This window comes from Lissotriton vulgaris, chromosome 3_1 (assembly GCF_964263255.1).
Source record: "Lissotriton vulgaris chromosome 3_1, aLisVul1.2, whole genome shotgun sequence".
In the NCBI taxonomy this organism is placed as follows: Eukaryota; Metazoa; Chordata; class Amphibia; order Caudata; family Salamandridae; genus Lissotriton; species Lissotriton vulgaris.
The window spans coordinates 1,311,896,834-1,311,911,766 of NC_141689.1; the positions used below are offsets into that span (position 1 = coordinate 1,311,896,834).

Consider the following 14,933-nt stretch of genomic DNA (forward strand, 5'->3'; position numbering starts at 1 on the left):
CCTATCATATTGTGAGCACATAGCAAATATTGCTAGTTGAGGAATAATAGAAGTCTTAGCTTAATGTAGTCCATCTTGGATACTTCAGAAGCGTTCTTGGCATGATTTATTTTAAGAGAATTATATGGTGCTAATATATCACCTTGAGGCTTCTTCAGAGCACTTGGAGGTGATGGAAATAGTGCAATCATGAAAACAGTCTGAGCTCTAGAAAGCATTGCAGAACACTGTGATACAGTTGAACTGCGAGGTCCTGAATGGAAGTCTGAGTGACGAAATAGAGCAACGAGTAAGAATCTTATGCAAATGGGAGAACTACTGGCGTAATGATTGCCATAATCGTAACAGTACAAGCTTTAGTGACAGCTACATAATTGTGGCTAGTCCTGGTGTAAAAGGTCCTTTCCATGGCTTAGTGTGGGCATTCATGACATAATACTCTGGCGGTCTCTGGCATAATAATGAAAACCCAAACTGTGTGCTAGGCATCACATTTTTATGTTAATAAACCATCCTTTAAGTTAGAATCTGTGCATGTTTGGGAATAGTACGTGTGTATGATGAAACTGACAAATTTAAGTATGGGAGCCTAATTGTGCATTTTGTAAACAATTTGCGTGTTTTGGAACAAAGATAGGGTTCCATTCTTGAAAACGGCCTTGGGGTAGGGGATATATTGGAGCTTGTCTATCCCTAGTAAGAATTCTGTACTAGATAAAACAATGTGTCAATTTTCAGGAAAATCCATACAAAATATTTACACTTTTGATCATGTCCTCATTCGCACTGACTTCCAGAGGCTTACTGGAGACTCCGGTTCCTTAATACAAGCAAGTACTTCTGTACGTATTGCTAAAGCTGGCCGGTTAACTTGTGTTTGGGCATTTCATCATCAACAATGAAACTTGTTTATGGCATCACTACCACGAACTGGTGCAATTTATCTGCTGTCTGATACTGTGAGATATCTGTAAATTAATCAAAAGCTGTATTAGCCTGTAAGAATGGTCTGGCTCTGCCGTCTATGGCCTGTGAATGGGAAAATTGTAGAACTTAATTTTATTTTTCTACCATTTCTAATCCAAGTATATTATCAGCCATAGTATGAACTATTTAGAAGGAGCAGATATCGGAAAACGAATGGAGGTAAAATGTAGACCTGAAGAAAGATGCCACTAGCGTTGCAGACCTACTGGTAATACGGGCTTGGGCAAATCTGTTACCATAACAAGGATGTAAATCAAGCACAAGGAAAACTACACAATCGGATATTCTGAACTGTTATATCCAGTACCCTAAATGGGATGGAAAGGGTGTGGGGTCTCAAAAAGGGACTGGCCAAGAAAACCGGAGTCCTGTAAAGGGGCGCGGCTCCTTAACAAGGTGGTGGCCCAATATAGGAGACTAGATTCCTGTGTTGCTCAAATTCATAACCACTCCTTTCACAAAATCATATGACATAATAGATTTACATTTATGCAGAAGCGTTTTCTCTGCCAATATGAATAGAACGTCTGAAAAGCATTGTTTGGGGAAAATACTGGTATTTTAAAACTACAAACACCTTTTATGAGCTAGTTGCAAGTAGTAGCGAATGAAGGGATACAAATTCCACTAGGGTGCAGCAATTACAGCAAGCTCCCAGGGTGCAAAGCAATTAAGAGTTAACTAGCGGTTCGTGATAGAGTGTGAGTGGGTAGGAATGTGTGTGCATTTTTACTGATGAAGTTCCATTTCTTTGTGTTTTAGTGAAGCAGGACCTTAAAGACAAGAGTTTATGACAGTGACAACGTGCAATGAACTAGAAATAAAAAAAAACTCAACAAAACTTTGCATCAGTGATAGTGAGCGCTCTATTACAGTAACTGCTGAGAAAGAAGTGTTTTCACGGAATGCTTTATCCTTCCTTTTAACCCCCGATAGTCTCATCAGCTGAAAATGTCCCAAGTACAACCTTCGACAGCGAATCACTGCCTGTGTGTTACACGTGGAGCTTGCGCTTATCACTGCCCCGGAGTTTTACGCAGTGTTGTATGCAGACCTCGCGCTAATCACTGTCTCGGTGTTCTATGTGGGGCTCGCGGTAATCACTGCCACGGTGTTCTAAATGGGTCTCGCGCTAATCACTGCCTCGGTGTTCGACGTAGCGCTCGCGCTCTGCCCGCCACCCCATCTGCTCCTGCAGAGTCTGCGGCGCGCGCTTTCAGATAACTAGCAGGTGACCATTGAGGCTATAGACAAAGCAATATCCTTGAAAGAAATAAAAAATAAAAAGACCGGGGAAGGGTGATAAACTCGTCGAGGTTACATAAGGTTCGATCAGGGCAAGAGAAAAAAGAATGGAGAGCCCGATATGGAGCCGTCACAGCCCCTGCTTTTGAGAAGTGCAGAGCAGTGTCGGGACCCGGTGCAATTAAAGCCCTGGTTGTGTCTGTAGTCACGTTCAAATTGTTTTGAAGTTTCACTGGAGGACACTGAACTTCCCACACTCCTCTGGAGGGTAAGACTTGGACACTATAAAAATATGGGGATTACAATAGCCGTTCGCGGTAATGCTAAGACCACATCTGCACTTTCTAACATATATTACACAATGATAAATTTGAAAAATAGGTTGGCTACAGATTTTAATCGACTACCTTGCCACATACAACCCATTCTATCAGCCCATCACTGCCTTCTGTTAGGGTCTTCATTACCCTGGACCACTCCAAGGGCTTAAGACCACTACCAACACGAGAGCTGCCCAAAGGGACATTTTACAGCGTCGCCTTACTAAAATGTCTGCACTTGAAAGCATGTAGGTCAGCGCACTGTGAAAAAACAAACACGTTTATAAAAAGATTCAGCAACCACAGAGGTGACATTTCCAGTAGCAAATTTCTTCTAGCGAGAAGGCTGCATGAAAAACAAAGTGCTACACGGAGATAATGCCACCTTCTGCCATTTGGAGTTTCTAAGACTAAACATTACATATGCAACCTTGGGTGTCTCTGACGCTAATCATTGTGGTAGATGCACACTATCTTTTAGTAGAATCTTCTGACATAGGGCTACAAGCAAGTGAAAGGAACTCACATTTACAAAGCAAGAGCACATTCGTTTACAACAATGTAACCACAGCAGTAGTACAAATGAACATTTTATTCACAAGCCTCTTGCAAATTGTGTGATGCATGTAAATACATGTTTCCTGCATTTGAGAATGCAGGCACCTCATTTATCAGATTCGTGTTTCTTCGAACTTATAAATAGATTCCATAGCAAATGAAATATGGAGGCACTGGGTATGTTTAACTTAATTGGCAAGGTTAGTGCAAATTTAAAATCAGCGCAAGTGTTATGTTTGCCACCCGTGAGGTGTAAGGCCTCTCGCGTGGCTGATAGGAGTCCCACAAGTCAAGCCGCCCCCCCCCCCCTCCCCCCACACACACACACCCACAGCGTAAAGTTAGAGGGGATAAAACAAGCTGCAGCGGATAAACCACCCCACCCCTGGGTGCTTGCACCAATCACATTAACTAGGCAGGATAGGAGCTCGCGACAAAAGCCACCAAGCTGTCAAATCTCTCATGGGCCAGGGAAGCAGGACAATGCATTTAAGTACGACTGCTACTGGACGGTGCATCATAAGCCAACCCTTCAAATAGGACTCCCGCAAGCACTGGGACCACCCCTTTGAAAACGAGGCACTCCTGAGGAAGGATTGATTAAAATGGGCACAAGTGTTAAGCTGCGGGTGCAAAACGAGAAGGGTGTCACTTGTGGAGTAGGGGGCATTCCAGATGTCTACAACATGTTTAAACAAACGGGTGGAACTTCTTAACTGTGTGGTGCCAGCAGAAAAATTTCACATTTGATTATCACTTGATAAAATCGAATAGGAAAGCACAAGTGTGTAAATGGAAGACAGCTATAGCAGGCGTTGTTTATCCCTATTAAATTCGGGCCAATGTAGCCTCTCTTGTCTCCTCTCCTGCCTTTTTCCTTGACCAGCATCAATGCCACGAGAACACAGCGTTCTCCCTCACCTTACTTGCCCCCTGCATTAGAAGTGCCACTATGCTCCTATTACAGGTATTGCTGTGATGCTTGGAAGCACAGATAACCTGAATCTGACATCCACTAGCCATTGGAGCGCTGGCCGCTGGGCCTACTGAGCGAGCACCTGTTCGTGTGGCTAACAATTAAGTACATTGAAAATATAAAAATATAAAAATAAACTTGGAACGCGCTCATGAAACTCATTCTTAGTCGCTGTGTGCTTCTTTGTGAGCAGGGAGGTGGCTCTGGTTGGGTTTCCTCTTAAGGTGCTGAGGTTTAAGGAATGCAGCAAGGGAGGATTTCCTGCTGAGGTTGGTCACTGCAGCTCTACTCCTAGTGTTTTTAACAGGTGGGGCAACAGTGGGCAAGGCACAGACAGGGAAGATAGTTTTGCCCTTGGGTGCTCCAAGAAGCTGCCATACTTCCCCGGTGGTTGTGCTGCAGAGGTACTGCCATGCCCTTTTGCCACTGTGGTCCCGTGCGGTGACCTTCACCTTCATCTTCTCTACCAACAGCTTGATGACATTTTCGTGCCCATGAATTGCAGCTAAGTGAAGTGGTGTATACCCACCATTAGACTTGGCATCCACGTCAAGCTTGATCCCAGCCTTCTCTGCACCGGACACAAAGTTCAGAAACATACGACAGTTCCCATGTTTGGCTATCCAGTGCAAAGCTGTATAACCAGAAATGAAATCTCTGCGCAAAGCCAGATGAGGGTTTTCAGTGAACAAGCCGTACACCTGCATCCATGAGCCAGAAGCCAACTTCACCACCCACTCGTGCTCTTTGGTGTCCAGAGGCACTAAGGAGGACTTGTGGTAGGAAGGCTTTTTTGCGTCTGATCCAACCAACCCACTGTAAATATCATGTAAAGGGACTTGTTCTTGAGAAGTCAGACCAGAGTCTGAAGGCAAATGCTTCATGCCCACAGACGGCAGTGTCAATGATAGGTCTATACTTGGTTCTGGTGCAAAAATAGGCACCTTTGGTGCTTTTTTGTGGTGCAATACACTCCTACTTGTCTTCTTGAAGTCTAACTTAATTAATTCATCATCGGAGGAAGACATTTTGTCCTGCAAATGTACACTTTTTCTAAATCTCTGTCTTTCACGTACCAATGGTAGTACGTCAGGTTGTGGGTCAGACTTGTCATAGATTACTTGTGGAATTCTTCCATTGAGGTCAGAAGACTCTACTGCTGGTTCGTTTTTGGCACTGTTTTGATTAAGTTGTACAGAAAGTATACCGATATGCGTGTCCTGCCAATGGTTTGCTTCATCTGCCACTCTGCAGGACTCAAAGCATTCCCCGGCTGTTGAGGCAACACACGTTTCTCTTGCGTGCATGTCAGCTGTGCTTGAGTCATTACCACTGCTGCTGCCACTCTCTACGCTGTCATTTGTTTCCTGGTCCACAAAATCATCTAGGTCTTGTAGGGAGAGCTGGCTTCGGATGCTCTTAAAGACTGGGAGGTGACCCCACCAGCCACTCTCCAAGCCTTCTCCAGGCAACATGGGGGGGCTTTCTAAAAAGGGTGGTGGGTCAACAGGTGGCCACTCATCTTCCTTTGGAGGGGTGCACATATTCAACAGAGGGCCCGATGACAAGGTACTCACAGAAGATGGTGGGGATAAAGGTGGCCTGAATGCTGGAGATGATGGTCTCATAGAAGGAACACTTTTTGAAGATGGATGGAATGGTGAAGAGGCAGGGTGCATGGGATAGACATTCCCTGAAAGAGGAAAAGATGGATCTGTGTCCAGTGACAAAGGAGGCCGCCATGAAGAGGTGTCCCCAGAAGAGGGAGGGCATGGTGGAACTGTGTCTCCTAAAGATGTAGTACACGGTGGTGCGGAGCCTTGTGAAGATTGTGGGCGTAGTGGAGAGATGCCACCAACAGGAAAAGAACTTGGAGGAAGCATGTCCGGTGACGAAGGAGGGCATGGTAAAGTGGTACCCTGTGATGATGAAGATTGAAAGGCAGTGCTCCCTGTAGCCTGAATAGGAGGGGAGTTGGTACATTTTGCAAAAGCGGGGTTTGGGCGGACGCGGGGTGGGGAGCTCAGTAGAGAGGTGATTGCTGCAGGTGAGGAGTGTTGTTGGCTGGTCCTCTCCGACTGCAGAGTACATGGTGGTAATGTGTCTTTAGAATGAGGAGGGCATGGACGGCAGGCGTTCACTGCAAGACAGCCTGGCAAGGAAGTCACGCGCTCCCCCTGGAGCTGTCCCTCTGCTCTTCTCGGTGACCCTCTGTGGTGCCCCTCGCCCGCTGCCTCCCTCAGGCTCCAGTGCGGGCCCCCGGGGGGCGACTCCCGCTGCTGCCCTCCGAGGCAGGTGTGGCTCCTGCTGCCCTGAGAGCCGCAGGCAGCGCTGAAGGTGCGGGGGAGCTCTGTTCTGGACTCTCGGTGTTTGGTGGGGCCTGCCTCCTGCCGCCAGTCCTCCTCGGGGGGTGGAGGACTCCCTTCGGCAGGGGGCAGCTCCTCCTCCCCCAGTAGGTCACGGTACCTGGCCCGCAGGACCACAACCTTGGTGGCAGCACTCCCGGGAGGCGCCTCCTGCCTCACCACGGCCACAGAGTTGACATAGCGCTTGAAGCAGTCGCGGCGCTGCAGCCGCAGCTCCGGGGGCAGCGCGGGGTCCCGCAGGAAGAGCTTGAAGTGTCCGAGCAGCGCCGCGTTGGTCGCCTGCCCCCCGGCCCGACACAGGAAGTCCAGCACCGCCTCCTGGCTGAGCTCCCGAGCCATCACCGCACATCGCGGGCACGGCGGAGAGGAGCCCCGCAGCCGGCCGCGGGTCACCAGGAGCGGGGGCTGCCGCGGCTCTCCGGCCAACTCCAGCAGAAGTTGCTGCGGCGTCTCACCTGCGCCGCGCCCTCCGCCGGCCCGGAGAGAGGCAAAGGTTGTACGGGGCCGCCTCCCACAATCACCCCTCCCAGAGCCGGCTGCGCAATCACAGAGCGGGGCTAGGTGTGTGCAGCCAGCACCCCGCCCATCCGTAGCCGACTGACCCCGGCGGCTCGAGCACAGGAATGCGACCGGGGTGAGGGGCGGTCGTCGCGGGGCTTCCGCGGGCACAGGAGCCTCCTGGCCCCAAACACCGCGCTGGGTGCAGACGGTGACAACAGAGCCTTGTGCGGGCGCTCCTCCTCTGCACGAGGTGTGCGTGGGTTCAATACTCACGCCTCCCCTCACATTCCAAACCGGGGATGGCTCCGGCTCCTCTCCGACCTGCTCAACTGGTGCTCAAGGGTTCTTGCACCTCCGAGCATTAGCTGCTGCCTCAGCAGGGAGTCGCTGAATACACTGTTTCCTCCTCTCGTTTGTAGGTAGTGTTTACATCTCCGACTCCTACTTCTTTTTGTGTGCAGATTTAGGCAGTGACTATGCATGCACATTTAGTACTTTAAATAAAGCAGTATTGTTTAAGAAAAGCTTTTACTCGCGAATTTAAACTCCCCTTGTATTTGGGGTAACACCCTCGGTTTAGAATGGCAACCGGCTGCGCTGTGAGCAGATTTGATAAGGGACACATGTTGCTTCCACTGCAAGATATTAGTGTCTAATTGCTTCAGACCTCAGCGCATGTAAAGACATAACATGGAGGTATCATCCAAGCACCTGCATTGCTTCTCGCCGTAAGCAGTTCACCCCAATTTACAGAGCTGTCTTGAAGCAGAGAGCGTGCTGCCAACACCTGGCCTGCTCAGTGTGCCCATGCACTCAAGGGACACGCCTCTAGTGCCCGCCCAGGAGCTGATACGGCTTTATGTCGTGTTTTATATAGAATCCCGCCCTGTGCCAGCGCCCCTCTGGGCAGGTGCAAACAATTACCGTTGAAGCAGATGGAGGTGTGCAGGGAAATAGGGACAAGAGAACAAAGGCGGCTGCAGGGGGAGCAGCTGCTAGGGCATTCGCAGCCAGTGCCTGGCTCCACTGCCGCTGCCAGCTCTGTGCTGATGGCGCTTGAATGCCCATATTGCTGGCCACTGGAGTGAGCAAAGTCGCAGAGAGGAACAGCAGCGGCGATCACAATAAGGTTTGAACTTTAAAATCAACACCTTGAAATGTTTCTATGAAGTGGTACCCTTATGGCTCATTGGCCGCACCTTCACCAATGGCATAGTGTATGGACAGGGCGGTGCCACTCTGTGGGGGGGCTGCCCCATTTGGCCGTGCATGGTACATACATTTCATCTTGGTAACCCTTTCCATTTCCCTCCCTCGGGCACAGCAGAACCACTTCCTTTCTTCAACTTCCCTTTCTCCCAACCCCCCCTCACTCTGCCAGATGACCGTTCCCTCACAGCCACCTCTTCTCGATGCCAGGACCTCTTTAACCACCTCCCCTCTTTTCCTCCCTAACCTTCTACATTACCATGACTCCACACAGGCCTCCCCTCTCCTTCTACCATACCGCCCTGATCCACACCCATCTCCCCCTAAATGTGTCCTTAATTCCTTTCCTTCTTGCAACTCCAACAAAGACAACTCTCCCTTTGCCTCTGATTCAACAACTCCCGCTCTCAACCTCCACCTTTCCCCACTTTTGAACCCTATAACCCAACTCCCCTCCTGAACCCCACCTCTCCCCACCTTCCACCATCAATTCCACCCCCTCCTGTTTCCATCCAGCCACCCAACCATCCGTGCTCTGCCCTACTCTCTCTGGAAAATAAACTAGACTCTCTGATCACCTCCATATCCCAGCTTGTAACTGCCATTTCACTTTCAAGCTCCAAGATTTCCACCTTTCCATACACCTCTAATCCTTTGGAAATCCCTCACCATCCCACAAGATGCACCTCGCCCCCTCACCCCACTATAGCCAAGCTCAACCGGTTGTCTGCAAACTTCGTTTACTCACACAAGCCTATGAATGCCTCCCTTCTTCAACCGGCACCTCCCAGTAACCCTACCATCTACTCTATTCCGACCTTCTCCTCTGTCAGAACCAAGCATCCACCTAAACCCTCCCGAGCACCCCCGTATAAATACAATATCCCGATCACCCTTTAGAGCCCAAGTGCCCCCGTCACCAAAACAGTATTACGAGAGCTGCGCTGTCTGCTCCACAACTACAGATCTGCAGTAAAACACAAACTTGAAATCTCCGATACCATCACCTTTCACAATATAGACATGCTCTCCCTCACAGAGACCTGGTTCAACAATACTCTCACTCTATCTTTGATCTCCTATTACCCACAGGCTATTCTGTACTTAGGAATGACAGAACTGACAGCGTTGGGGGAGGTGTTGCAGTCATCTTAAGGAACTCCCTTCAACTGAAGGCTTTTCCTTTCAGCTCCTTCCACACTTTTGAATGCCTTTCTCTTGAGCTACAATTGCACCACCGCTCACCCATCAGATTCCATGTCATTTACCGCCCGCCGGGTAGCGGCCTTTCGTTTATGGAGGAACTCACTGACTTCATCAGCGACCAATACTCGCAAAGTGACAATCAGACCTTTGTGGGTGACTTCAATCTCCACTGGGGCTCACCGCAAGACTCTTCTGTGAATTCGCTGGCCACCTTTCTCTCTGCTAACGATCTTATCCAACACTGCACACCATTGCACAGAGTCAACACACTCTAGGGCTCAATCCTGGATCTTGTCATTTCTAAAGCAGACATGCTTTCTATCACTTCCCCTATTCATGTAGACTGGTCTGACCACCTCCTCATCCCATTCTCTCTTCACCTATCACACTCTATAACTCTTGGCCAACCTAAGAGGGCTACCTCCTGGTTCCGTGATGCTAAGAATATTGACGTGGTTTCCCTCTGTGAATCAGCTTTGTTATCACTTCCAAGGCTAGACCTGAACCTAGATGTTGACGAACTCACCTCCCAATGCCTCACAGTCCTTGCAGTCGTAATCAATAACGTCACTCCTCTCCAAAGTAAAAAGATAAGGCCCACTCCCCCAGCACCCTGGTTCAACAAATCCCTCTATGAAGAAAGGAAGCAACTAATATTCCTGTTATGAATATAGCTAGGCTACTTGACAGTTTTGACCTGTGTGATTGTGGGTCAGTTCTGTTTTCGGTGGGGAGCATAATATAATTGAAGTTTCCTCCTTTCAGCATGCTCGCTTTTGTGGTCTGCTGGAACAGTGGGCCCACAGCCTCCAGAACCTTGGTTTGGAACTTGTGTGGAGCGTATATGTAAAGTAATTTGATGTCAATATAACTCCATGTATCAAGATTAAGGTGCTTTGTTACGTACTGCTCTATGCACAAATGAAACCGTAAAGTAGCTTTTATCTCTATCACATCTTTTTTCTATGCATCTTAAGAGATAAACCCCCTATCACTTTTTTCGAATATCTGAGACAACTGTTCCACTAAAGAAGCCTAATATAAATCCAGAACTTGCCTGATTGAAAAAAATGAGGGAAATGGGTTGCCCCAAATGAATTTTTAAAACAGCTTGTAAAACAGCTTGGTCTAAATTAAAGGAAGTGTTACGCCAGGACTGTTGAACGAGCCCTAGTCTGCCTCTTGACCTACAGTCCAAGAACAGATACCTTCAAAAAGATTATTTAAAATAACTGACCTATCCTTAATACAACTGGGTTGTCCAGTGGAGAAACCTCTATTTGCAAGAAAAGAAAACAAGACCCTGAAGGACAAATGTGTAAAAACATACTTGCTGCCTGAATGACCTGAGTGGATGAATTATGTAGGATTTTGTGATTATTTGAGGACCTCTAAGCATTGATTTTTACCAAAAACGTGGATAGATCTTTGTATTTTTTTAAGGCAGTGCAGAGACTGGGTACCTGTTGAGTATCTGTGACAGTTGTATATGGCACTTTACCTCTGTCTCCTGTTTACTGTGCTATGCTTTAGTATATTTTAAATGTGAGGGGGAAAGAACAAGCCCCGTCCATTAAATGCTGTCGCAGTGGTTTTCTACAGTTGATGTTCTTAAGTGCCAAGACTTGTTTCGACTCCATTAGTTCCATGCTTCTTTTTGAGGTGGAGGCAGATGAAATGAAAGTTGAACTCTTTGATTCTTGGGCAGTAGCTATGCTAGTTTGAAGGCTCTGAAGGGATCCATGGACCTTGCTAAAACGGTGCCATCTGCAGCACATACTAGGAAACTATGAGTTGGAGTGTCTACAGCTTATACGCGAACTCATACATTCTCCAAGTTAATAAGGGCACTGAAAGCAGCACTGTTTCACCAAAACCCAGTCATGGACTTCTTTACATTGCACATGGGCACTGCACATGTCCACGCTACAGCCCTGATACTTCTCTTTCAAGCAGCATGCTTTTTAGATGATTGCAAAGTAAACACCAGGACAGGAGTGTTTGGAGTTGTGTTTCATGGAACACTTTGTCTCTGGCGGCACCCATATCCACATTGTTACTTGTTGCCACAATTCTGGTCCCTAAACTTTCAGAAACCAAAGGATGGAACCATATAGGTGCTCTTTGCCCTGGATTGAGACATTGCTCAGAGTGCAGCTTCCAACCTGCTGGCCACTGCACAGGAGCACGCTGTGAACAGTGAGCTGAAGCCATGTAATGTGAGCTATACTTTCAAAAGGAGAGTTGCAGTTGGTCCTAGGGGTCTAGGAATATTGCAGATGTTCACAAGGGCAAAGTAAGGGGTTTAGCATGGCCCACGCGGGTATCTATTACAGAAAAGTGCTTATAGGTAGGGGCTGCAGTTATACTTTTTAATACAGAAGGCACAAAAGCAGTAAAAGTGTTGTGCTCTCTGGTTTCTACTGTAAAAAGAAAGATTCCCTTCAGTGGGCTTTTTGTCGGTTGAAATTGGTTTTAACTGAAAACCGGCCACCCTAATTATGGTGTATGAACTTTATTGTAGGGTATATACTTCAAATAAGAAGTATTTAAAACCCAGTATTGGTACAGCCAGTGATGGAGCTCTCTGGACACATTTTTCATGCTGTCACTCATCAGCAGAGAACAATCCTTTGTTTTGGGGATGCTTAGAGAAAACTTTTGTTTTACATCTCTTAACCCTAATACCCAATTTGAAAATTAGGACTAATAATCTCTTTTTCTGTCAGGAGTCTGCTCAATTAATATTACAGTGCTTTTCTAGTTAACTTACTCTCCCTGTTTTTAAAACTCTCTTTGTCTGTACATATATTTCTTTACGCTGAATTATCTTGCATGTTTTACTTTAAATTCAATACCTTTCATCCTCTTTTATAAGGTTAGGGTTTTTTGCTTGACTGGTTTACCATAGGGCAAGCCAAGACAGAGTATCATAAAGAGTCTTTGTCCCACCTCTCTTTGTAAATACACATGCTTCCAGTTGTTGATAAGCTTGGATAAAGCTAAACAGGTATTTATTTATAATTTCACTAGTCCTTGGTACAAGGCTTTATGAAAAAGAGCTATCAATGTGGCCACAAGCTAACATGTCAGCGCCATCAGGAGTAAGGACCTATCTGTACTGGGTCTGGCTCGCTCAAGGATGAGGACGACTGGGTGCAATACTGGCTTGTTTTACAAAAATTAATCATGCATGCGTTTGAAATAAAATACATCTTGGATAATTCCCAGTGGGAAAGACAGGACTCAGTATACAAGACGCATATTACACAAAACATTACATTTATAATAGGATACAAAAACTGGGTTTAAATCAAATATAAAGAAATTGAATGAAAAGCATGATCACATTACATTAACTACAGAAATACCAAAATTGTTTGGAGTGAAAGAAAAAAGAAAGGATCATAGAATTAAAACCTCATTATACACCAAAGAAAAAGATGGGGATACTTTTCGGGAGCTTGTAAGCATTTATCCACAGAAGGAAACAAAAAAGAGATGGGTGGAATAATTGAACTAATCTCAATCTCTGATAGAAATTCTGATCCGCATTCCAGTCCATCATTTTGTGCCCCTCAAGAGAATGGCCACAGTCATGCAAATTAAGTGTTAGTCATTCTGTATTAGAACAGTTCAACCCAGGCTGCCAGGTCATTTCCCCTCTGAACACGAAACAAGCAACCCCAGAATGTTCTCAGCTTGTTTGGGCTTTATCAGTAGGATTCAGCTTAATTCCTATGACAAGGTAAGCATGGGATCTACATGAGGATTTCCAACCCCTGACTCTAGGTCTCCAGGTGTTATTACCATTGCCCTCCCTAAAATGATGGTAAAAAGCCTACAACTCTTCAGCTTGTTATGTATTAGGACAACATACCCACCTACAAAGTACATAGCTCAACAATAATAATTCACTTTTAAACTTCCAGCACTGGCTGTCATTCAACTAAAAGTACTAATTGTCAGGCAGGTCAAGTACCGTTGATTTATTTATGTATTTATGACATAATTACAAATATAAAATCAGTAAATAATTCAACAGAGGTGTGAGAAGTTGGCCTGATATATAATGTTCACTATTCTAGTGAGCACTTTGTATCAGTCCAAACAACCCTTATTGATGATTGGTTGTAAGTCAACCTTATAGACCAGCTATCCTAGTAGCATGGATACGAGCAGTCTTCGGGCTAAACTCTAGAGGGCGTGTTAAGCCAGCTGTTATACCATCACATATACCCCTTGAACACCAAGTGAAAGGACACCACACAAGTGTTATGAAAATAAACAGTGTATTTATTTAGATCACAACAGCCCTGTACTCTTTATGAGGACAGGGTACTAAGCACACAACAATACTCTTACGAAAATACTTTAAGTTGCACAATTTACACAAATGCCCGAGGGGCACGAAAAACCATATACTCTAAAAGTGGAATGCGAAATTACTAGCAGGTAAGTACTAATCTCATAGGGTTTGGAATCGCTAGGACTGGACTACTGAACCTTCAGATTACTAGCAGGAGGCCTAGGGGACTCGGGTGCAGAGTGTGCACTCTCACGCGTGATGCGGGACAAAGTCTATGGATACTAGTAAATGCAAAGTTAGTGTTCTCGGGCGAACCCGACTAGGTAGGTCAAAAACGAAAGTGGATCTAGGCACTTAGAGAGTTGTTCTACACTGGAGCACCGGGGTACTCGGTTTACCTAGCCCAGGGGCTGCGGCTGCATAGGGTTCAAGTGTCGTCGGAAACCCTCGTTGACGAACCAGGAGCCTGAAAGAAGAAGTTGCTGGCAGGCGACCAGTGAAGAGATTCGGGTGGATCCAAGCCTGGATCGGAGATGGACGACACCTGTAAGCAGAGAGGACCAAGTTCTGAATCACTAGCCAGTGATTAGATGGGCACCAGGATGGCACCGGATGGAGTCACCTCGACCAGGTGAGTGGGCGACGCTGGGCTCTGCAGTCTCACGGACCAGGAGGGATTGTCGGCGACCAGGATGGAGGTGCGAGCTCTCCCACAATGGTATCTGCTGTCGACGTCGCTGGACCCAGGATTGGGGCTACAAGTCTTGGCAAATGCAAGCCCACGCGGTGGACTCAAAATGGCGTCTGGAGTGGACCAGGAGGGTCCGGGGTGCTCCTCTTTTGGAGGGGAGCAAGGGCCAGTCTGGAGCAACCAGACCAGCAGTGTTGATGTCATCGTTCGTCGTCGGGAAGGCCACAAGCCAGCGGGCTAGTAGCCAGACAACGGGGTGAGCAGCAAAGAGCAGAAGGGCCCCACGCAGATCTGGTGGATGCTGGAGGGCTGAACTTCGGTTCTGGAGCTGCTCAGGGTTGGGGCTTCTCGGACCCCAAAGCACTCACTCGAGGATCCCTCGGCGGTCGTGCTGGGCAAGAGTCGTGCAGTCTTGAAGATGGCCGGTCCCTCGAGGTCTCGTCGCACCCACGGATCTCAGCTGAGCTGACGATGTGGGTAGAGGTCAGAGGTGCCAGGGAAGCCGGGTCTCGTCGTGCTGGTCAGTCGGATTCCGGAGAAAGGATGTGCAGCAAACCGCAGTGTT

The 14,933-nt window shown here is 47.2% G+C and overlaps 1 protein-coding gene across 1 annotated transcript; it reads right to left on the reverse strand.

Moving 5' to 3' along the window:
• Window positions 1–3,129: 3,129 nt before the first annotated feature.
• On the reverse strand, window positions 3,130–7,231 carry SOWAHB (sosondowah ankyrin repeat domain family member B). Its single transcript, XM_086961786.1, has one exon. The coding sequence runs from the start codon at window positions 6,789–6,791 to the stop codon at window positions 4,251–4,253; it is 2,541 nt and encodes an 846-aa protein (XP_086817912.1). The 5' UTR covers window positions 6,792–7,231; the 3' UTR covers window positions 3,130–4,250.
• Between the last annotated feature and the right edge of the window lie 7,702 nt (window positions 7,232–14,933).

Excerpts from the sequence above, each read along its gene's own strand:
- SOWAHB (XM_086961786.1), bottom strand. The coding sequence starts at position 6,791 with ATGGCTCGGGAGCTCAGCCAGGAGGCGGTGCTGGACTTCCTGTGTCGG.